The sequence below is a fragment of the Apus apus genome, chromosome 3 (assembly GCF_020740795.1).
Source record: "Apus apus isolate bApuApu2 chromosome 3, bApuApu2.pri.cur, whole genome shotgun sequence".
Classification (NCBI taxonomy): Eukaryota; Metazoa; Chordata; class Aves; order Apodiformes; family Apodidae; genus Apus; species Apus apus.
This window is the reverse complement of record NC_067284.1, coordinates 58,770,173-58,795,301: the sequence shown is the minus strand read 5'-3', so window position 1 is coordinate 58,795,301 and position 25,129 is coordinate 58,770,173. Positions and strand designations below refer to the sequence as shown.

Below are 25,129 nucleotides of genomic sequence, written 5' to 3'. Positions count from 1 at the left end.
TGGATAAACTATGCTCAGGCTGGAAGGCCTCTGCGGAAAGCCTCTGTTGCAAGGTTCCACCTAATGGGAACCATACAGCTAGGTGCCAGTCATGCTTTCCTGGATGTCATCAGGGAAACTCCCACCCAGAGATAGCAGCATACAGCTCTTGATGGAGGCCTTAAAACAGCCAAACAGAAGTTAGTCTAGACAGGACTTGCCAAACGGAAACTGTATCTGAACAACTGCTTTGCCAACACGGTTGGCAATATCAGCTTCCCATCTCAGAGAGTGATAACAATTTTAAGTTACTTGTCTGCAAGATGCCTAGAATCATTAAGAACAGTCAGTTAACTACTGCATGTTTCTAAAATGGCAGCAAAGTGTGAACAGTTTACTGAAAAACTGATGCCAGTGACTGAAATATTTTGTTTCCTGAGTCAGATTGATAGAAACCTAGTGGTATTTTATGGATAAAATTTCTAACACATTGCATTTGTATGAACAGGATACAGCTGGGGCTTTAATTTTAGGGGAGCTGGAGAATCAAGGTTAATGTTTCTTAAAGATTTGTTTAATTTTTTTTCATACTTTTCTTAACTCTGAAACTTAGAGAATTTATTGTATTTTGTTTTTTAAGAGGTGACAGTGCGTGGCAGATGCAAGCTGATAGGTTGGGAAATTGAGGTTTCCTAGTTCTTTTACACCTAGGCTTCTTCAGACAGGTTGGAAAACTCACTGATTTCCTTATAACCTGCATTTCCCTGTGGCAAGCGGCACTGCCCCTGCCCCAGAGGATCGCTCCCTCGGAGCCGGCTTGGTGGAGACCTGCCGAGGACGCCCGCACGCCCCTCGCACCTCCTGTATCGCTCCTGTGAGCTTCCTCCCGTGCATACCTGTGCTTCCACGAAGGATAGAAGGGGTCTGGGCGCTAAGCCAGCGGGGGTTTTGTTTTTGTTGTTTTATTTGTTTGGGGTTTTTTGTTTGTTTTGGTTTTTTTGAGGTTTTTGGTTGATTGGTTGTTGTGGTTTTGTTTTTTGTTTTCCCGGAGTGCATTCATCACTGCCTTAAGATTCTTTTGCAGTTTACCTCCGCGCCTTCGGAAAACTTTCGAGTACAAGACAAGGCTGATTTGGGATGCGCCAGGCGGGGAGGGGTGTAAACCGCGCCGCCCCCGGGGCAGGGTAGGGGCTTCCCTCTTCCTCGCCTCTTGCTTCGGGTGTTCCGGGGTCCTTTCGCCGCCGTGTGCAGTCCCCGGTGCAGCCCCCCGAGAAGGGCGTTTCTCCCACTCGCCAGGGGAAGCCATCCGCCCTGGGCTGAACAGAACCAGGGCGAAACTGCCTTTCTCCTTCCTAAGCCTGCAGGGCTGAGTAAGGAGGTTGTGACTTCCCTTCGCATCCCGGCGAATTACAAAGTGCCTCGGCAAATTGCAGCGGCTTTGGTTTAAATTAACCCGAAATGGATAAAAAAGCACTCTCACACCCACTGCTCGCCATCTCCCTTTCATGCATCCACACCCCTCACCCATGATCTCATGCTGCTGAAGGCACGGCACGGCACAAGATCTACGACAGGCTGGAAGCGGTGGAGGGAGGGCTGGATGGCGAGGAGCGCCGGTAGCGTGCGGCTGACACCCTGCTGTGCCCAGGTGCGGTACTGCAGGGGCTGCGCCTCCCGCCGCCAGCTCCGGGGGGGCGCGGTGCCTGCCGAGGGGAGAAATGTTTTCCCTTTGAATGCAGACCTTCCCTTTTAAACGTGACATCTCCCACCCTCGGCTGCAGGAGGGGATGGGAGGGTAGAGTAGCCTTTCCCGCTGTTCCGGGGGTAGGCTTGGGGCGAGTGCCGCGGCGGGGCCCCGCACCCGGGGGGCAATGCGGGCGCTGCCGGCACCGCCCTGCCTCCGGGAAAGCCCAGAAACGGCTTTTTTTTTTTTAATTTATTTTATTTTTTTCCCAGCCCTGCGGTGTGCAGCCGAGGTACAGTAGTTGGGTAGTGCTGGGAAAAAAAAATAAAAACCACCCGGTAACTCTGTTAGGCGCCGTGTGTGTAATTACAGGATAATCAAAACCGATGCTGGAACAGACAGAGGGAAGCACCCGATGGGTGAAGTTTAGGCCAATTAAAAGACCGAAATTGTTCTTTTTAAGATGAAAGTGTGTTTTCAAGACACTGGCACATCTGAACTATCAGAGGAGGGGAAATGCTCCCGCCGTGCTGCTGACTCCGCGGCGCGGATGGGTGGCGGGCGGGGAAGAGCAGCGTGTGCGTGTCCTCCGCACCGCCCGAGCCATGTTCTGGCAGTGCGCGGATCCCGAAAAGCAGAGGAGAGGCAGCGCGACTGTGTGGGAGCTGAACTCAACCTCCCTCTTTAACATAGGCTCGTCCTCTGCATTGCATCCAAGCTTCAGCGATTTGCTGTTTGGAGACTGCAGATTTGCATAGCTCTGCTCTTTGCAAGCATGGTTATTTATATATCTTTTTTTCTTTTTTTCGTTTTTTTCCCCCCCCCCCAGCTTCTTTCATAAGGGTGCACCATTCTCCCTGAAAATATCCTCGGGTGTTACTGTCAATAGTCAGACCATTGAGATTGCCGAAGCAGCCTGATTATTGTCTGGTGGCGTGTGCGAACGAGTGTGTGTGTGTGCGAGTGTGTGTGCGCGTCGGGAGAGAGCTCGCTGGGTGAGGGCTCACCAGTTTGGAGATGAATGGAGGGAAGAGCAGCAGTTTGATTTTTCTCTGCTTTCCCAACGCTGGCTGATGGAGTGGCATCCCCTTTTTTCTTTCTTAGCAGAAATGTGGCATGATTGGCTACACTGTGGATTACTGAGGATGGGGGAATGCTTGGCACTCTCGTAGCCCTTGCAACTGTGGAGTATTGTTAACGAGCACCAGCCCCGGGAAAGCTGAAACTAGCGATTGTTTGAGCGCGGGGCTTTCCCCCTCTTCCACCTCTTTCCGAAGGCTCTGAACTGCCTGGATTCTCCGCCTCTGACTATGTCTCGGATTGTTTTGGGTAGACGAAGACTTGGAAAAAAGGATGCTCCTAAGCTTTCCCAAAGGGAAGAGATGGCTCGCCTGGTCCGGTGAGCTGCAGCCAGCGCCGTGTCCGTGCGTGCGAGCGCGCCTCTGCCCAAAGTTTGCCTCCTTTGCCGTGGCCGCTGCTCCTCCCGAGGACGCCTCGGGTCGGATCGCCATGCACCGGAGGATGGGGGTGCTCCTTAGGGACAGCCCGGAGCCGGGACCCACCAGCAGCAGCACTGGGGGCCGCTTGGCCCTGCTCTGGATAGTCCCGCTCACTCTCAGCGGCCTCCTTGGGGTGGCGTGGGGCGCCTCCAGTTTGGGCGCTCACCACATTCACCATTTCCATGGCAGCAGCAAACATCATTCAGTGCCTATCGCTATCTACAGGTCACCGGCTTCCTTGCGAGGCGGACACGGTGGGTCTGGACGCCGCTCGGTTCCCTGCATGGTGGGGTCGGGTCTGCGCCGCGCCCCCGCCCCTCAGAGGTCGGGGTGCGGGGGGGGGCGCGGCCGGGAGCCCGCGGGCAGGGGCTACTGCCACCGTCGGCGAGAGGAAGAGGAGAGTGGAGAGGGGGCGGGAGAAGGGCTGCGGGGCCGGTCCCGCCGGACGGGGTGCGCGCCCGTCCCGCGCTCCCAGCTCAGGGACGAGGAGCAGCCGTCGCGGAGCTGGGCGGGGCGGGCGGCTCGGCTGGTGTCCAGCCAGGCGGGGACGGGCGGAGGATGCTGCCGGGGCATCCTCGGGCTGGCGGGCGTCCTCTGAGGCTGACGCCGTCCCTCTGATGCACGCTCCGCGGAGCCCCGGCGGGGCCCGTGGGCGCGGGGCGGACGGCTGAGGGAGAGGGCTAGTCCGCACCCCTCCGCTCCCCCCCGCCCCGCCGCAGACGGAGCCGTCTGGAGAGCCCAGCCCGGAGGCGCCTCCGTCGCCCAAAGACGCGGACCCCAAGTGGTAGCGCTCCGGCAGCGCTGGCCCTCGCTCCCCTCCGGCTCCCCTGGTCCCCTCTCCTCGGCAATGTCCCTGCCCCAGCACGGGGACACACACACCGGAGCGAACCTCTCCTTCTGCGGAGAGAAGCAGGACAGGGCCCCGAGGGGGCCCTGGCACGGAGCAAGCGGTGGGAAGGAAGCCTGTGTGTTGCTGAAATCGGTGGTGATGATCATGGTCCTTCCAATTTATTACCTTGATTGAAAGTCGATGAACTAAAGCAAAGGTCAGCTAATTATACAGGGGATCGGGGGAGAATTAAGCGTTTAGACACTGAAAAGGCGAAGTGACGCCCACCGCAGCGGTCAGGAAAGGGATGCAGAAAAACATTTTTTTCGGGTGCAAATGTAATTTGCTTAAGAAATACCGTGCTCCGGTGCTTAGTTTCTGAAGTGACAGGAAGCTGCTTCAGCGCCCTTTAAACAACACTGTTAACAGTTTTTCTCTTTCTTTATGCATGCACACTTACGTGAACCTACACATAAATACATGTAAAATAAATATGCATATGTTCAACGTTATCAAAAGCTGTAAAAGAAAGCGAAACACCAGACTGCGATCTAAGGATTTAAAGCCAAAGCCTCCCTTTGTCTGTGGTGGAGGAAAAAAAAGATAAAGAAAAACCCTTGGTGGCTCCTGATTAGATTATACTTCATTCTTCTTCATTTTCTCATCTTGCCTTTCTTCATTTGCATGATCATGCAATGTCATTTACAAGCTTTGCAAAGTAAAAAACAGATCTTGCTCTTAGCCTTTTCATCTCTGTGCAAGATGACCCAGTTGCAGGCACGAGGTAGTTAGGATTTACTGTTGTTTTTTTTTTTTTTCAGTGATTAACAAGGCCAGAGTTGGTGGATCTGATAGTATTGTTTATCTGAAAATTCCCACTACGTGCTTATTCCTTAGTATTCAACTATTAGAAAAGACAAAGTGCACAGAAATGGCTTTTCTTCAGCATTTTCTTAATTTTTTTTTTTTAAAAAGTTATGTCTGGTCCAATTCCCAGGAAAAAAAAAAAAAAAGAAAAAAAAAAAAAAGAAAGAGACTGAGAAATTCAGGCCACCACTCTCCTCTGTAGTGTGCTGAGGCACTGCAAAATTGAGAATGCTGCATGTTCTGTACTGCATGTGCTTAAAAGAGGAAAATTAAAGATGTATGTGTGTGTACATTTATGGATATCCTTATTATCCTTTCAATTTCTTCCCTTATGAGGATGTCATTTAGGGTCTTCCTATTAATTTGAGGGAAAGCTGAAAGAATGAGAGGAAAAGAAGGGTGATTGTAGAGGTATTTTAAAGTCACAATTTTGCCAATTTTAAAAAACATTACCCTTGGACTCAATCAAAGGGTGATGGTGTAGAAAGGCAGCTTTCTCAGGAGAAACAAGTCTTATTAAAGGAAATGAAAGATGAAGTAGTGGAGTTGCCACTTAAGGACTTCATAAGGAAGCCCAGGAGCCTCTCCAGAAGTTAAGTAGCTGATTTTACAAAATGAAGGATGCTACGTCATAAAAAGGCATTGCAGAATATTTACTTGATAAGTCTAAACGTCTTTGCTTTTCTGTGTTTATCAGAAATTCTGTTACCTGACAATGTTTTAAAATATCTAACTCTTTTCATTATTAATTGTTCAGGGAAGTGTTCCAATTTGCTTCTATATGCCTGACAAGAAGCATTTATCTTTCTGGCTGAGCAGGGTTGGACATGGCTCCTGTGGAGCCCATCACTGCATTTCTAAGCTTCAGTCAGATGGAACTGGGTGAGGGACGAGGGGTGCCTAACCCTTACCCCAGCATCTGAGTGCCCTTCTCCAGTATCCAGTCCCCTGCTGAATTAGCCAGGTGAGAGTCAGAATTTGATTGTCAGGCTTGTACCCTTCAACATTCACTTTTGCAGTTACTCTGTTCCAGTCCACTACGATTGTGTAAATGTTGCAGTTTTAAGGTGACTTTATATTTGCTTTTTTGTTACTTTGTCAGCTTTTCCTAGCGTCATATCTATTAAATAAAGTCAAAAAGGGCTTTTAGGCTAGGTCAATTAATCGAGTCCTGTTGAAAGCCTTCCTCTCTAATGCTGTGAATCGGAATGGCCAAAGGAAGGAGAAACAATCACTCTGCCCAGGCATTCAACAAACATCACCACAGTCCTCAAACATACATACCTTCCTCCTCTACCACTGGCACTGACTAGTTCTGTCACCCTCCCCAGCCCCTCAGCAAATGCTTTGATTTTTTTTTGTTTCAATTTTCCTTTTACCCAACCCAATTCCAGCTAATCACATAAGCAAAGCCAAAAGCTCAGCATGGTTGGATTTTTTCCACTTATTCTGAAAAACCAAGTCGCAGTCTTGCTGCTAACACTCGTCAGGTAATTTTGCTAGGATTTTGCTTAGTAGTATGATCTCAAGTGGTTTTAGTGGACAGTACTGTGCCTCACAGAGGCGTAACAGAATTCCAACCAAACATTTATCTCACCCTTTAAAACAAGAAGTAGTTCAGCATGTAGTTTTCTAATATACAAAAAATAAAATTTAATTATTTTGAAGCTTGCCCAAATGATTTTTTTACTTCACTTTCTGACTGCCATTAAACTTGCGGTGAAAGATGGCTCAAAGAATAAAAAATTTCAACCACAAGGAGCAACAGGAAAATAATTATCTGGATCCTGACATCAGAAACATAAAGAGAAGCACAGACAAGTAAGAGATAGACTAATGTTCACAAATAGAAGTCCTAGGCTGCTCAGCACTTGCCAGAGTTCTCTGCAGCATATGGGGTATTTGGTGATTTATGTTTGTATCTCCTTGCTCCATTTCAGAAGGCAGCTACTGCTTTTGTTATAGCTGTATCTACCATGCAATCTTTTTTTTTTTTTGAGTAGATAGAGCAGCTCATACTGCAGTGCCTCTAGATGACAAAAACACGGACTGTGGGTGGCAAAGGCCACACAGAAAGAAAGTGATTGCAACTTTCTCAGTAACTTTAAATGAAGAAAGGCAGATTCTTTATGAATGCAGAACATGGTGGATCATGTATGAAGGGAAAATTGCATGCTGAATAAGCTAGAAGTTGAAAGTGGAACCATATAGGTGGCTGTCACCATGCTCATCCACCCCTTGCTTCCTGCAAACACCTCTTTGGTCTCTCCTGGGCTGGGACTGTTATTGTCACCCCAATTTCTCATTGAGTTACCAAAATTACAAATACAGTATTTCTGTCGTTTCTAGGTGTTTCTCCTTTCTCCTCTCAGGATCTTGTTTCAGTTGTTGTCTGATAAACATAAGTTGATTGTGGGTTTTTAAAATCTGCCAGAGCAGAATCTGGAGGGTGACTAATGAAATCTGCATGTTGGTATGTGCATGTGCTTGGCAAAAAAGGCAAAAATTGGGAGGGAATAGGATCAACATGCTCATAGGCAGAACAGAAAGAACTGAGAAGTATGTGAAGGGATCGTGTATTTAAGGACCTGGGTTAGCATAGAGCCAGAAGGCATGTGACTTGGTGAGACTTACGACCAAGAGGTAGGCTTAGAGGGAGCAGAGGCAGTCTGAAATAGAGGGTTTTGGGATACCAGGGGTGGTTATTAAGAAAGTGGTAGTTTGGGATGGGGAAGTGCGAGGGATCTTTGTGATGGAAAAGTAGAGGGATTTAAGCTCTTGAACAGAGAGGATGAAAAAATGCTTCAAAAGCTAAGTTCCTGAGCAGGAAGAAGAGTTTGTGGAAAATTAGGGCTTTGAAGAAGAAAAGTTGTCAGTGAGGCTTTGGCTGTGAGTGCTGAAGTTGATATGATGTGTTACCACAGCACATTCCCTCCTCCAGCCTTTTCTATTCAGAACATGATGTGGCAGCAGGGATATGCATATTCACCTCCCACTTCTGAGTTAGGCCAGCTTCTTCCACTCTGCTTTGCCATTGTTGCTGAAGTGCACTGTATTCATCCACATTGTGTCAATTTAGGGACACTTCTGTAGCAGAATCACCAGCTTGCCATTGCTGGACTGCCAGACTGAGGGCTGGATGAGGTGGCCCTTGCCCACTGAAGGTGCCTGTTGAACTCCACAGGAGTTTTTGCTGATTAAGAATAGCAGGACCAGAATTGCAACACTGCAGAGGAATAATTTATATCATCATAGTGAAAAATGTGACCAAAACAATGTTGAAAGTTGTGCATATAATGTATAGATAGCATTTTATCTGTGTGAGAAGACTGCAAGGGAAGACTTATTAGCATAGGTAAAAATAATTTTATGGTCTTTTATCTTTTATATAGTCAAATTGCTGTTTTTGCATATAATGATAATGAAATATTTTTAGCAGTTAGAGTAAATCAAATGGCATTTTTTTTTGTTAGAATGAGCTTATTATGTTGCAGAAAAAGGTTATATTGATTAAAACATCAAATGTAAATGTTTCCAGATGTTCAAGCATTGTGTTAGAGGTTGAAGTGAAAAAGTCTCATATTCATGTTTTAATTGCCTTTTTTAAAAGAGAGAGATTTTTTTAATGTCGCTTTTTTCAAACCTGTGTGTCTATCACAGTCTTCTTGTTTTATATCTCCTTTTTATTTACAAATTTTCAAATACTTACTAGTTCTGCTCTGAGTACTTCTTACACATAACTGAGAAATTTTTGTTTTACAACTGTAAAGCACAGCAGCTTTCTCCACATCTTTATATTATATACATTTTATATCACCTTTCAATATTTCCAATATGCTCCATCAGTTATTATCCCCATCAGCTGCTAAAGTGTTAACATCAGTTGGAATAAAGTGAATAACAAAGCAATTTCAGTCAGCATAGTGGTTAATTGACTGTGCAGTAAGATATGCATATTAGGAAGTATAGTTTTTATGCTATTATTTCTGTCAATATGGCTTGTCAAAGAGGCATACAGTCTTCACCAGTATTGTGGACAGTCTGGAACACTACAAAAGAGGAATGTTGCTCATGGATTTCTGATAAGCATCTTTATACAAGCCCTACTGCCTTAGTACATGCCCAGCTATTGATTGATTGGGGTGCCTTTACAAGAGCTAAATAAATAATAACATTCTCTTGTCACTTATCAGCAATTCTACTTTTTCCTCAGCCTGTGATAACCATGTTTTTGTAGATTTAAAGCATGTTTTATTGTCTTTTAATCAAATACTGCTTGAAATAAATTATTGGAAGAAATTAATTTATCATTCAATACAGTGTACTTCCTGCTGTTTCTAATTTTCAAAGATGATTTTTTTTTCTGATAGCAATAAGTTGTCTTAACTTTAAGGGAAATTTCTTTCTGTCTCTTCATTTTAGTCCAGGGGAGAAGTCTAGACAAAACTCTGATGTACAACTGCTATGCCCAGTGTGAGCAAGCACAATCAGTTCTACAATCCTAATTTTTTCTCAGCTTTCTCATACAGATGGCCATTACCATGGTTAGCCGTAAGATAATATGCTTGGTTGTTATATTTTCCATGGATCACGTAGAGTAGTTCAGTGAAGCTTATCTTTTCTCTTCTCCTTGGTCAAAGCTTGCAATAGTTCTTAACCTTTCTGAATGATCAAGATAACATTACTGACCTTCTTCTTGTCTTTGTCCAGTATCAGTTAATTTATCTCTCTGTTATTAAGTTTGATGTCCTCAGGTCTGCCACAATATCTATAGCTAATTTTTCTAAGCTAACAACCTTCCTTTCTAGTTTGTAAATACAGTGTAGGCAGAGCTGATGGATCTCACTGTGATAATAAGCTGACTTGTGAATGTAGCTGTGATTATATGGAGAATGTAACAGTCTGATTTGAAGAAAGTGAATGATAAGTAATGACACCGTTCTATAAAATTAAAAGTAACAAACATAAAGAAGGGAGGCCCTGTGCTTACCATAATTTGCACATTTTTTCTTTCCAAATAGCAAATCCATGTCTGGAAGTAATTTTCCTCCCTTTCTCATAACTTTATATATATTTGTGTGCAAACATGTGCATGCACACATATACACAGCACAGTATTTTCCTCATAATGAGAAATGGTCCATAGTGTTAAGTTGAAAAAGAGAGGGTTTCTCTAAGATTTGAAAATGTTAAAAAATATTCAGTGATGATATTCATTAACCAGAGACATAACTGGTCAGAACATTATAATTAATCATTATCTTTCCCCTTAGTTGACAGCAAAATGAGCCAGTGAAATAAAGTGGGAAAGGAGGAGATAAGAAGTAGTGCTGCTGGATGTCACTCCAAGGAGCTGGGATAAGATGGTGGTTAGGATGCCATGCTTAGGTGCAGCCACCATCTCTGGCCCATGATTAGTGAAACACCATAGAAAAGTGTAGCAGTTGATTCTGATTTTCTGTAGGACTTGCTGCTCAGGCATCGAGAGATGGAGGACACAGCAATAAAAGTTTTGCTCAGGTCATTCTGCTGTTCTGCGGCCCTAGAGACACCTACTCAGAAATTACAGAAGTGTTAACTCTTTCTTTAGCACTCTTTTGCTGCAGCTGTATCTGCAAAGAAATGCCAGTATGCTACTAAAGCAAGTTGACTGCTTTCCAAATACATTATTTTATCCCTGCACATCTGCAACAGAGTTCGGGCTTCTCTAATTTACTTCATTAATTCAGTTTGTCTGCAATTGTAAAATAAAGAAGAGCAGAGAATGCCTAGAATTGGGGAAACTTCAAAAACTCCAAGAAACTTTCTCTACCTTGAAAAGGAGTCAAATGTGGTTTTAACCCATGTTTGGATTGCTGAATAGCTGGACTTGGTTGACTTTCTCAGTGACAGCAGCTCAGGACCCCTGGGAAGTAGGTGAAAAGGAGATGGGGAGAAATGGCCATGGGCTTGGCTCCTTCTCACTGACCAGTGGAGATGAGAAGATGTGAAGGAACTGAGGGCTCAAGAAGACACTGTTTCTGATCATTGACCTGGGTCTTATCTGCTCTTAGTGAGGTCAAGCACAAAATTCTTGCTGCATGACCTGATCTGTTGTGCCTCTGTCAGATCTGATGTCCCTCATGCACACAGGACTTCTGATGTGCTCCCTCCACCACAACAGTGCTTTTTAAGTTGTGAATAGGTGATTGCAAATAATAATGCAAACACGTGTTTTTTAAATGGCTTTGATGCAGTTCGTGGATGTGTTCACTTTCTTTCACATTACAAGAATTATGAGGGAGCTTTCAGCAAAAATAATTAATTGCCATATTTATGGAAAACACATGAGCTTGAATTGAATCATGCTGTTATTTTGGGTTTGGATATTCAGTGCCCACAGAGAGGGCTTTAGGAGTTGTGACAAAACAACAGATGTGAAATTAGCCCCTTTGGCTGTGTCTGAATGGATGCGTCTTAAAATCCTGGTGTCCCAGTTTGTCAGAACATGCTGTGGCTCCTGTCCAAGCCCCATCCTTCCAACCACACTCTTCTCAGGCTGGTTTGTCTTGATGTGGGTTTTAAATCTGCCTGAGGCATGCTCCCCAACCCCTGGCATTCAGAGCAGCTCTCAAATACTGCTGTTGATTATTCTAAAAAAGTTAGAAATTATGTGAACGTCCATCTTCCTAAATAATCTGTTCTATAAAGTGAAGTTAAATAAAACATATTATGGGCAACGGAACATAGGGGGGAACTCTACCATTGTTCTCTTGCTTTGAAGTTTTTCATCATAACTTTTTATTGCTTGGAAATTCTACTTAAGTTGCAGGAGTATGACTGCTCACTTTATGCATTATCAATGAGAAGACTTTCAAGTACTGTGGTTAAGAAACATGCAACAAGCTGTCGTTAGAAATTGCTGGCTAGAATGTGTTACATATCACAGAATCAAAGAATGGTAGAGGTTGGAAGGGACCTCTGGAGATCAAGTCCCACCCCCTCTGCCAGAGCAGGACCACTACAGAATCTGGGGCAGATCACTCAGAAACACATCTATATGGGTCTTGAAAGTCTCCAGAGAAGGCGACTCCACAACCTCTCTGGGGAGCCTGTTCCAGTGCTCTGTAACCCTCACAAGTAAAGAAGTTATTCCTCATGTTGAGGTGGAACTTCCTGTGCTCAAGTTTGAATCCATTGCCCCTTGTCCTGTCACAGGGCATGACTGAAAAAAGATTAGCCCCTCCTTCTTGACACCCACCTTTCAGATATTTATATACATCAATAACATCCCCCTCTCAAGTCTTCTCCCCTCCAGACTAAACAGCCCCAGGTCTCTCAGCCTTTCCTCATAAGACAGGTGTTCCAGTTCTTTAATCATCCTCATAGCTTTCTGTTGGACTCTCTCAAGTAAATCCCTGTCCCTCTTGAACTGGGGAGCCCAGAATTAGATGCAATACTCTAGGTGGGGCAGAGTAGAGGGGAAGGAGAACCTCCCTTGAACTGCTGGACACACTCTTCTTAATGCACCCCTGGATACTATTGGCCTTCTTGGCCACAAGAGCATATTGCTGCCCCATGGATAACTTGTTGTCCAGCAGCACTCCAAGGTCATTCTCCACAGAACTGCCTTCTAGCAGGTCGGCTCCTGATCTGTACTGATGCTGGATGTTGTTCCTTCCCAGGTGCAGGACTCTGCACTTGCTCTTGTTGAACCTCATTAGGTTCCTCTTTGCCCAGCTCTCAAGTCTGTCCAAATCCTGCTGAATGGCTGCACACCTTTCAGGTGAATCATCTAATCCTCCCAGTTTCATATCATCAGCAAACCCGATGAGGGTATGTAGGCCAACTGCTTATTTCGCTTGTGTTGACTTCTATTAGAAAACTAGTTATTTACTACGATTGAAGCCAGAGCGTTTTTTGTAATGGTAATTTTAGCTTCTCACATTAGCTCATGAAGTTTGCTTTTCATCACTCAGCATAATTTGACAGCTTTAGCTGTTGTCTGACATGAATATAGTGAAATCCACTGCATGGCATTTAGAGGGAGAAGTTGGTGAAGAAAGAATAATAACATTATTTTGCAGCAGGAACAGCAAAATGAAACTTCTTAAAGTGAGATGCTTGAATATCTTACTGTGCAAGGCATTACAAAGCTGTAGTTAAGCATGTAGATAAGAGGAGTTGTTGGTCTGTTAATAAGAGTAGTGAATATCTAACTCAGACACATTTCACTTTGTAGCTGGCAGTGATTTCATGAGTTGTATGATTATCTGAATGAAAATGCTTTTGTAGAGGAGTTTAGTTTCAAAGAGCCTGAGGTTAGCAAATGTAAATAATTAAATGAGGAAAAATGTGATAAATCGGCTAGATACCTATAGAAGCAGTTACTTTAGATATGGCAGTTATTAGCACTGGTATAAATTGCAAGTGACCCAACTGAGGACTTCAGAGCTCCTATATATACTGCTGTACTTGCAGTATAAAATTTGCCTGTCCCAGGGCCTTATGCCTTAGACTTTAGGAGGGTGGGTTTCTGTGCAATTTGGGTCTCTCATATGGCTCTTGCAGGCACTTGGACCATGGACAAATGTCACTGTTTCAGTACAAGGTCACTGCTGAAGATGTGAGAAATGCTCATTCTGAGCTGGTCGTAGCAAGTGTGGTGTGAATAAATTTGTCAGGATTTTGCATATATTTTCTGTTTGCTTCAAGTCATAAACTTGTATTTCTGCTGGCTATTTGATAATCGCTATCCACTTTCCTACCTGCCTCCCCCCCACTTTCTTCTGTCCCCAATGTAATTATTTTAATTGGAAGAAAAACTAAAAAAGAACTAAACAAAAAAATTATATGTAATCTAGGAATAAATATACATATGCATATAGTGTGTGGTGGTAGACTGGAAAAAAAGGAAATCTGGGGGGAGAGAAGGAGCAGCCCTTTTTGCTAAATGATCTTTGGAGGTCCCTTCCAACCTGTGATACTTTATGTAAATCAGTTTAACATTGCTAAAAACCCCACTGTTTTTAAAAGTGGCATACTTTTGTTAACCCTAGCCCTGCGTCAGCACTGGTATCTCTGTGGCATTACAAAGCATCTTGGCAAGGGACTTCTCTGGAATGGTCATTCCTTTTTCACAGGAACTGAGGCATGGTAAATCAGCTTCTTGTTTGTGTTCCCTCTTGAATGATTCCAAGAGATCATGCCGTGGTCAGACTGGCCATCTGAAAATTCCCTCTGTGTCTCTTGTGCACTTGCCTGTGACAGAAGAGATGTATCTGGGGCATGGCCAGGGTGTGTAACACTGTTACCAGCTGGCATCTCTTACAGCAGCTTCCATGCTGGCTTAGCATATACCATACCTCAGTCATCCCCCACATGAGCAATTCCTTGGGTCCTGCTTTCCCAAAACTGCGTGTCAAGCAAAACAAGGAGTCACAGCGCAGGTTAAGGGCTACTCTGCTCAGCCTTGTGCTTTTTGATGAAGAGCCGTTCAGTTTATTTCAGGAGTGCACAGCTTTACCTATCTAAATGTGACAAGCATCTAACCAGAAGTCACGCAGCAGCCCGAGATGGGAAAAGGAATTAAATGAAGCCTCGCTGAATTCCCTGTTGCTGTTTTGTGCTGTTGTATTGTGCTAATACTAAGACCCAGGACCATTAAAAAACGTATGAGTAATTGAACTGATTGGTGAAAAAAAAGAAAACGGGCCATGCAAAGAAATGGGGGAAGGGAAGAAGAAAAGGAAAATGGGTAGACCAGGTAGAGCATATCTTTGTTTAAGAAAAACAGAAATATCGTCTCCCTGTGAAAATTTATGATTTTTCTTGGTTGGGTTTTTTTTTCTTGTTTGTTGGGGTTTTGGGGTGTTTTGTTTGTTTGTTTGTTTTTGGGTTAACATGGAATGTTTTCTGTTATTTGGTTTGATTTTTACCGAGCTATTGTAATTGGCCCCTCAGTTCAAGAAGGACAGGGAAGTGCTTGAAAGAGTCCAGCGCAGAGCCACAAGGATGATTAAGGGAGTGGAACATCTCCCTTATGAGGAAAGGCTGAGGGAGCTGGGTCTCTTTAGTTTGGAGAAAAGGAGACTGAGGGGGGACCTCATCAATGTTTACAAATATGTAAAGGGTGAGTGTCAAGACGATGGAGTTAAGCTTTTTTTCGGTGATGACAAGTGATAGGACAAGGAGTAATGGATACAAGTTGGAGCATAGGAGGTTTAAGATGAATATCAGGAAAAATTTTTTTACTGTAAGAGTGACAGAGCACTGGAACAGGCTGCCCAGAGAGGTTGTGGAGTCTCCTTCGCTGGAGACATTCAAAACCCGCCTGGACGCCTTCCTGTGTGATGTACTCTAGGTGACCCTGCTCTGGCAGGGGGGTTGGACTAGATGATCTTTCGAGGTCCCTTCCAACCCCTAGGATTCTATGATTCTATGATTTTAGCTGTAGACAAGGCATAAATTACTCATCTCTGTGTATGCCAGTACACTGAGCTCGGATCTCACAGATGACACTTGCCTGTCTTTTTGTATAAGTCAAATCTTTCCAAACTTCCTGTCATTTTTGGGGCCATATGGGGGACCGTTTCCTAAAATATTGTTCTCTGCTTTTCTTGTAATTGCAGTTGCTCATGGTATCTCATGTCTATTAAGTGACAAAGTTAGTCATAAAACACTAAGTCTAGATTTGAACCGGTGGTTCCACATTATGTAATTTTGTTTTATAGATACTGTTTGCCATTTAAATGTTCCCTCTCCAACTTATTGCTCTGGGTGTTTGAATGTTGGCACCTTTAGGCGAGGTATTTTCTCTGTATCCCAGAAGTGAATGTGAATGAGTTGAGGATTTCGTTCAGTGAAGACACATCAAGCTTTGTTAGAAAGGATTAGTTGCTTTCAAATGTTACTTTAGGATGATTAGGATAATTAGCAGTTCATCAAAATGATTTCACAGGCCATTATTTGTGAGAATGACTGGGATAAGGCTTTTTAGTTTGCAGTGAGTCTGTGTGATTTACCGTGTGTGTGTGTGTGTGTGTGTGTGTGTGTGTGTGTGTGTGTGTGTGTGTGTGTGTGTAATGCCAATAGATGTGATGAAGAGTCAATAGTCACAGAGGGAAGGTCATAATTAACTTTCTTTCGTAATTTCATGGGCTTTTTTTTCTAAGTAATACATCACATCGTGTGTCTTTTATTTCTTATCTTAGCAGATGTTACAATTTTTCATATTTTCTGTATGCATTATGGTGGTATCTAGAAATTTCAGTCAGGATGTAAGCCTGTTGTGCTAAGCAGATGGATTCAATAGAAAAAGACAAGAAAGCTGAGGAAATAATCACTCTCTACTCCTGACAGTACTCTCCAGGGTAGGTTTCAAAATAGCTCAAGAGCTGTGTAAAATTAATAAGCTGTTCCTCATGTACTGAGATCCTGTTTTATATTGCATTGACATGAGGGATCTCTGTAGAGAGGAGGGGCTGCAAATAAGATTTGCCAGAGGATCAGGTTGAAGATTGTACCTCAAAGTCCAGATTTTACTGTGAATAGTCCAATGGATGAGTATTCTCTAACAGTATGCATAGAAGTGGTCTGAATGGAATTTGGTCACTACAAAACCTCTGGGTCATTGAAGTCTGCTTTTCATCTCTCAGAGCAAGGCTTATTAGGCATAAAATTTGAATCAGTGTCCTTTTGTTTCTTTAGCATCTTCATAATTTTCTCCACTGATAGCAGAAAGAGATGAGAAATCAGGGTACATTACTCTTATCTAATAGAAACTTCATGTTAATGAGATATTTTAGCAGTTTTTTGATGTATTAGGTCAATTTGTATTCTCTAATGTGGAAACATGTTCCCTTGGACTCCAGATTTGCGGTGTGGCACGAAGGTTTTGATTTTTGTTACAGCATTTAAAAAAATGTTATTTTTTCATATGGTGTATGCCTGGTGCATATATGCAGTAGAAAAACTAAAAATAAACATGTAGTACTGAATCGTAATTAGAAGGGAAAAAAATCATTACCTGTCATGGAGAAAACTCTGAAATAATAAATACCACTGGCACATTTTACTGCTATAATGAATATTTATTCAGCACATGTCCATAGGCTCAATTTATGACATCATATTCACTTAAATGTGTTTATGAAATGATCCTTCTGCATGCACACACACATTTACTAAAATTTTAGATTCCTTGATTCATGGCACAGACCTTTTTTGCAATGTGGCACAGTCTGTCATACCTCTAAGTCCAATTTTGAAATAAAGATATTCTTAGACCTTATTATAATAAGCCTATTCTTCTTGCTACAGTTATCCCTCTTCTGCTTATTTTCTTATGGAATGGATTAACATTTAGTAGTGATGTATTTCGTGATAAACACAGCTTGAGGACGGCTTCTTCCCTTATATTAGATACATCTTTGTTACATCTTCATTCAAACCCATTAAATATTCTTGTACAGTAACTTAGCAATATATAAAATGTTTCTTGTCTGATTTCAGCAGAGACATCAGTCTAATGTTCTGGGCTATATTGCATAATTGTCAAGCACTTAAATGTCCGCAATGAAGGTACAGTAGTTAAAATGTACTGGTGTACACCTAATGTTTATAGATAACCCTTTTTAGGAAGTCTGGAAGTATTGCTGTGTTCAGACATTCTATCTTAATTCTACATTACTGTGGCATTGTCTCTGTATTTTCTTTTGCAATCAGTCAAAGACCCTGCAGAACATTTACCTTGCAGTCTTGTGATTTTAATTATCTGATTGAGTGTATTAAATTCTGGTAGGGTAAAACCAATTCCAATTTCTCAGTAACTTCATGCTTTATTAGTAGTTTTCCAGGAAAAAGAAACTAAGTTTGTAGCAGATTTGAAAGGAGAGGAGCCTCTGGTTCCCTTCTTTTCCTTTTCATTTCAGGCTTGGGTCTTCAGGCAGTGTCATCACTGGCACTCCATGTTGCTGATTCTAAGTGTTGTATTTTGGTGAGTGAACCTGTGAACTTCTAACTTGAATACACAGAAACTATTGCAGGGTCATTAATATAGTTATATGGATAGCTCATTCATGAAGTTAAAGTTATTTATCTGCTCTGTAGTATTTGTCGCAGAAGTATAACAATGCAGGTTAATACAATGTATACATGCAGATACTGTCCATCTAATTTGGATCACCAGGGTCTAAAAATCTAAGTCCTGTGCATTAGTAAAATGAGTAACCAACAGTAACAAGCTCTTATTAAAAAAGAGAAAAGGGAAAGGGAGGGAAGGGAAGGCAAACTTACCTGAGGTGAATGCCCTTAGTCATATGTTGTACCATTAAACACCATACAGAGGAAAAATTGCTCGCCTCCTTCTTGGCAGATAATTCGCAGAGGAAACTCTCTGACATGATTGATTACCCAGATACTCTAAAAATAAGAAAATTATATATGGGTTAACTTCAACATTGCATGAAGTTTCTACATATTGTGTATAAAGCAGTGGTTGAGTGAGCCATGGCTTTCAAGCCACCAGGCTTTTTTCATTAGGCCTAGCTATGAGGTGTGTCTATACCAGTAGATGACAGACAGATGTATGTAGAATGAGGTCTAGTATTAGGTGCCAGGAACCTGTAGGTCAAATCCTCTCCTAATAGAAATGGTTGGAAGCTGTATTTTACACTGTTTAATGGACATACCTTCCAGGAAGATTGCAAGTTCAGCTTGATATCTAAATTGCTTATTACAGCATTTGTGCTGTTAGATCTGTTGAAGATGCATGACCCTTCAAATGTCTGGGAGAGTTATCTAATCAAAGGTGTGATTAAACCATTGGATAAAATACGCTCTTCATTGTCACAAGCTTCAAAACTAGGAGAACATTACCAATCTGTCAGTGAGAGAATGCTCTGCAACTGGGAGCTGTGGTGGGACACTAATGTCACACAAGGCATGGACAGTCCTGTTTAATTTAAGAAAACAGACTAAGGGCCTTCACTGCAACTAAACAACTGCTTATTTTATGTCAATGTGAATCAGACATAGCAATGCAGTCTTCAGTGAATAAACTTTGTACATGGTAAGCACTGTTGCTAAGATAGTAAAATGAATTATCCATTAAGTGAAACGTACACATCCTGAAACCTTATCCAGGTATTTTAGCAATTTGAAAGATGTCATTTTGTATGCTGGGTATTTCCTAAATGTTCCATTAAATTGAGAACTCTCTAAATAAATGCTAATTTAATTAAAATGTCTTTGCATCTTAAATATAAATGAAAATGACAGGCTAGAAACCTCACTGAAAGTTTGCATGGACCTCTCCTTACGTGTAATTTTTCTTCCACATAATTATCTTTTTTCTTATAAGATTTCCTATAACAGAATGTCTTTGACATGCCACTTTTGTTTTCAGAACTTAAATTTCCCTCATAAATAGTAAGAATAACAAAACACTGTATTAACTTGATAGGTATGACGATTACACCAGCTGTCATTTAGCTGTCCCTAGTTCATGCATATGAAACATTATTATACTTACAACTTTTTGTCATTTACCCAGTTCCCATCAGATTTTTTTTCTTCTATAAAAAATTCTTTACGGAGAGAAGAAATTAATGATTCATCTCTTTTTGTAAATATACTTTTCTAAAAACACCCACCTACATAAGGGTCAGATCAGTCTTTTTCAGGCCTGGTAAGTATGCTGAGTGAGGACCCTTAAAGGAAAGCAGGGTCTGCAGGTGAGGCTGTAATTCTTTGTTCACAGGATTTTTGGAAATACCAGATACACCAGTTTCTTCAGCAGTGATAGCAGCCTCTTGCTAACAGGTTGCCTGGTTGTGTGATAAACCTTCAGCTGTCTTAAACTATAATTTTTGGCAAGCTGTACTGGATTCAAAATTATGACCCTTTGAAGTAGGATAGTTTTCAGTCATGCACACATGTATGTCTGTACATTTTCCTTTTAATAAGACACTGCAAGCATTAAGACAATGCTGTTAATATGCCTTCTGCATCTTGAATGTTAAAAGATTACTGATGCGGCTATTCCAATTACATGTTTAATGAGGCAGGTTCTGATCTGAGGCATTCTAAACAATCACACTGTATTTCTTTGTGTTTACTACCTGTCTTCTTAGCTCAAAAGCTGCCTTTGTGCATAAAGGCATGATTTTAGCTGTCTGTAGGCCCCACATAATTGCATGAGAGAATTCACATACAGTATTTTGTCCGGCAGGACTGGTGTTGAGCACAGAAGTGGGAGCAGAGATTTCCTTGTGCTCTGGTGTGCTCCATATGGCACCTCTGTTAAGTAAGTTATATTATTAGCGGTTCTCAGGCTCCTCACCTGTAAATTAATTCCCTGCCTCCTATAGGGCCAGTAACAATCTTGAGTAAAATATACTGTGAATGTATGGATAAGACATGATATTTTGTAATTGCTGTTTCAAAAGGGATTTACATTTATTGCTCTTGGGTCAGGTACTTGCAACATTGTCATCCACTGCTTTAAAATCTGGCTAAGCTGAAGGGTCAGTGAGAGCATTAGGCTGTATTTTCTTCAGGGCTTTTAATGTCTTGTTCAACTGTAGGACAAGAATTTCTTATTTCCAGCTGTAAAAAGCATTTTTTTTTGTTCCAACAATAGAAGTCTGCAGAATGTAACAAACTGTGAATCTGGTTAGTTGTGTTTCATCTTCCATATTTTAGACATCAGTATCAATGATGCAGTAACTGCTCTGTTCATAAAATTCCCATTGATACAAGCCATATTTGAGACATCAAGCAGAATTTAGATCCAGATCTCCTATGGCTGAATTGACTAGAGGTCATGGGTATTTAACACAATTCTCTGCATAGGGGAGCCATAGCCCTTATATTCCTTTAGCAAAAGAAACATCAAAGTGTCATGAGTATATATTGTTCAAGGCTCGTTTCCATGCTAGGGTCAGGAAAAGTGATTTTTCCACAGCAGATAGGATAGAAAGTACTGTTTTCAGGTTCTGTAATCAAGACAAATGCAACTGCCTGATGCCACGCACCGTATATTTTTCACATTTCAGCAATGGATGCACTGCTGCCACCTGCTATGTCAGGACTTCCAGCTAATTGGAATAAGTTATGTATGTTCCAGTTACTCTTACAGTCTATAAAAAGCTGCTTTGTCCTAAACTAGATAATAATTTTTTATGGATTTCCTTATGGTAGCAGATATTGCTGTAATCTGTTGAAAACTATTGTTTTTCACAAACACAGGTGTTTTCTGCACATGTTAAGGCTTTAGAGATTATTCTTTCTACTGATTTTATGCTAAGGCTACCATTTGCTGTAGGCAATACGACCCAAATCCAAGTGCAGTAAATCCTGAAAGGGACTTGAATAGGTGTGGTTGATGGTACCATCTTGCTGGGAGAATGGTTCAGACTATATCAATCAGAGGGGATAACTGCAAGGGTAAAGAAGTTCCCCTGAGTGTGTGAGATGGGCTCTGTGCAGCGTGGGCCGGTTGACGGGTTGGTGTCACAGCAGATCCACTGCTCACTCAGCTTCATCAGGCCAGGTGGCAATTGGCCCCAGGATCTTATAAAATACATGACCTTGTTCCTATGCTTTCTTTGAATTTCTCTGATTTTCTTTTTTTTTTTTTTTTCTCTCAGTGGTTGTAATCTTGTCTTATGTTATAGCTGTGACATCAGAACTGTCATACTTGTACAGGAAGTTGGTTTTTGTAATTTACATCTTAACTTGAATTGGTACCTGTTGGTTGCAATCTAGGTCTACACTCATTTAGCAAGAGCCGGAGCTGTATGGTTATCAGAGCATAGCATGTAAACTTTTAAAGTAAATTTCCCCATAGTAAGGGATTTCTTACTTTTAAAAGGTATGAGACTCCTGGATTTAATAATTCTCTAACACTCAGGGTTGCAGATTTGGCATGACAGAGTAACAAAGGGGATTAAGTGTATGTGATCCATTACTACTCCTGTGTTCAGTCTGGACAGCATGTATTTCAGCTCTGACAGAAAGCCTGACCTCTTCAGGGAGTAGTTCTTTCTTTTTTCTCATAGGTGTCTCATTTCGTTCCAAATGTTAGCCATTGAGTGGCCCTGCTGAGACTCCACATTTCATTCTTTAAAGTTTTTGTCTTCTTTACTTCAAACTACATTGGAATGGTCTCTTTTCTTGCTCCCTTTTCTTCTCTGACTCTTCCAACCTACTTTTTTAGGTTAGATGGTAGGTAATAGTCTTAATATCCTCAAGTTTACAGGCAATTATAATTGTAAAAAATAGGCTGGCTATTTTGTAAAATAAAAAAGACTAGTATATGATTGTGTGCTACAAAAATTTGATAAAATGTGAATTTGTGTTTATAATAAAAATGTTTTGTACCTTTTAGCGCTTGTTATGATGACAATTAGGAAAAATATAAGTTTTCATTACACTGGATATAAAATGGTAGAATTTTTTGTGCTATGAGTCTCTGCTATGAGCAACCCCTCCGTGTCCCATCTCAACCTCATGACAATGCCATATAGTGTTAGTCATGGCTGAATAGTGAGGGGAGCGTTCAGAAAGCAATCATCACTCTTAGAGACTACTTGTGAAATGAAGAAAAGGAAACTTCTTTGGTGACTGCTAGTGAAAGTAACTGCTGCTTGTTTTGAGTATCTTCATCAGTTCATCAGAGAACAGTTTATTTAAAATTAATGTTCTTGCAGAACATGAGGGTTCAGGTACCTGTGATGTTAAGACTGTTTTGCTTATTTGATAATAAATTTTATAGATAAGGTGACATGAAATGTACAGATTATCTGAAATGAAAAAGTCTATATATTATATAAACAGGAAGATAAACCTGTGTGTTTTTTTTTCTAAGCATATCCTAAAGCTAGCTCTTAAACCTGTAAATCAAGTGCATGCACAGGAGGATATGCAGGTTTGTGAAATAGTCAATCTTGTTAGTTCAAAATACGCTAACTAAATAAATATAACTTGTATATGTTTGGGTTTTAACTTTTCCTATATAAATACTGTCTGCTGACTTATTGTAGAACTGTTACTTCAATTTAGTATTGGTTAGTTTTTTAACTGGATATCTGTTTGCAAACCTGTTAAGACAATTATGTCAAGGAATTGGGAAGCGAAGTGCATGAGCTGTCTTAGCAAAGCTGGTGCAGCTAATTAATTACTAGCCTAGTCGGTCTTAGCTTTTTGATACAGTGGGTTTTGTCACATACAAATGTGAAATGGGAATTAGCCTGTGATTGACAGTGTCTTGATTATGTAATTAATGATTTTCCTTTAAATGTGTGTTAGTCAAAGACTTCATTATGTTTAAGAAGGCTGAAGGATCTGAGATCTTTGTCTTTGATCATCTCTTAAACTTGTAATTAGAAGTATCTAAAGCTAATATTTTTTCCTCCAAAAGAGGTTTGCCAAAATGGAAGAATCTTGTTAGATTAATTAATCTTAGCTCTTGCTGAGAGCAAAGTATATAGACTTGAAAGACTGAGAGTCACAAAGCCTAATCTTATGCTGAAAATCTGTATACAACATTTGCAGAGGAGTTTGGGTTTAGAAAGGCCTACATCCAGCTTTCTCTTTCCCAAGGATTTTTTAAAAAATCTTTTCACCACAAAGGAGTTGGGAAGGAAGTTTATCTTTTCTTTTCCTCCACATTTCCATCTGCAAATCTAAAAAAATTACAGTGGTAAGTCACTAAACATTCCTTACCTTGTTACTTGAATTGGGGAAACTTGGAGTAAAAAATCAGTTATCATAATTAGGTGGATGAATACATGTCTCATCATCTGTATTCTTTTCCAGTTCTGTTCCAGCTTACCACATTTTATTCCTTTGCTCCTTTCTTCATCTCTTTGCAGCTCATACTTGCCAGGGATTGTATTTTTCAGCACCAGTTTGCTCATAGTGGCTCTAGCAAAAGCTGTGGCTCAAGAAAGTATTCCTGTCTGAGGAATGGTGGTCTTTTCTAGAAGATCCTGAGGGTGTAATGCTATCAAAAGATTCATTTACCTAATTAATATTCCATGATTCATAATTCTAATGAGTTTTGGTTATTTGTGCAATAGTTATTCATAGATCATTCTCTACTTATTAACATATAGAAACACTGGACTGTACTTGCTTTTGAAGAATACTCGTAGAAGTCAGTTCCGCTTCAAACATTTCTTTCACATACAACAGTTTACCTCTTGTTTACTTTATGGATGCAGTCTGTGAAGATGAACAATATAAGTCATGTGAAAATCCAGCTCTGGTAATGTGCAGTGAAGAGACACTCAATAACCCTGCAACATTTTGTCTTGCTCATTTTTGTCACCGATAATTTTACACAAAGAAAGGGACCTATCACTTGATATATATTGAAAGAACATCGAAGTTATGGTGATTCGCATATTGCAACTGTAGCATAATAGAGAAAGAACCATCTGTAGAATGAAGTAATATGATATGAAATAAAGTGATGCAGGACAAGAACAGACCGTTGCATTACATTATTCAATGGAACAGAATCTGAAACTGCTGCAGGGGAACGAATACATGATACATAATATTGACCAATATATCATGTTGATCTTTTAATACATTGAAAAACTGATGTATAATGGACTATTGAAATGGGCTGTATAATGTATTCTGTAGAGAGAATTTGCTTTCGGTTCTCCTGTCTTAGGCATGTACATAATGGAATATATTGTAATGCTAAAGACTAGCTAACCTTGCCTCTATTTACAAAAGAAGAATTTGTAAATGAGCTGTTTCATAAAGAGGACTATGTGATTAAGAAAATTGGTTTCCCAAAGTAGTAGCATCAAGGTCAAATCAATCTTGGACATAATCAAAAAATATGCATTTTCTCTCTTGGAATTGTGCAATAATCTTTTTACAAATACAATGCTCCAAAAAGTCAGAATTGTTACATTGAAGAAAGATTCAAGCTCTCCACAAGGAGAGCTTATGTTATGTAGAATGAATGTTCAGTCAACAGAAAAACTTTTATTTTTGAGTGTTTAATTTTTTTTTTCTCTAGTGCTTGGTTGTATATATACATCAGTCTGCTTGCATCCAGGATCCAATTAGGTTTTTGAACTACCAAGTAGTATTTTTTCATGCCACCTCATTGATTTATAATAACTGGAAGTAAGCGTAATTAAGAACATATCTTTTTTTAGCAAGATAATCAGGGCAATCTGGTGGAGTTACTTACAATTCAACTTAGAATAAATATAATGCCTTACTTGTTGCAACTGTATAAACTCTCCCTAACGATTATTA

At 41.1% G+C, this 25,129-nt stretch overlaps 1 protein-coding gene across 35 annotated transcripts in view; it reads left to right on the top strand.

Annotated features, from left to right (window-relative positions):
- The window catches only part of NRXN1 (neurexin 1), a 759,121-nt gene that overhangs the window by 461,182 nt on the left and 272,810 nt on the right, over positions 1 to 25,129 (top strand). For 4 of the 35 annotated variants that reach the window (XM_051616141.1, XM_051616140.1, XM_051616139.1 and 1 more), the window contains exon 1: positions 2,330 to 3,416. The exons of the other annotated variants lie outside the window; for them this stretch is intronic. In XM_051616141.1, coding sequence (XP_051472101.1) covers positions 3,017 to 3,416 — 400 coding nt within the window. In that variant the 5' untranslated portion in view covers positions 2,330 to 3,016. Of the gene's footprint in view, positions 1 to 2,329; positions 3,417 to 25,129 lie in introns of those variants that run through there. 35 annotated transcript variants of the gene reach the window in all.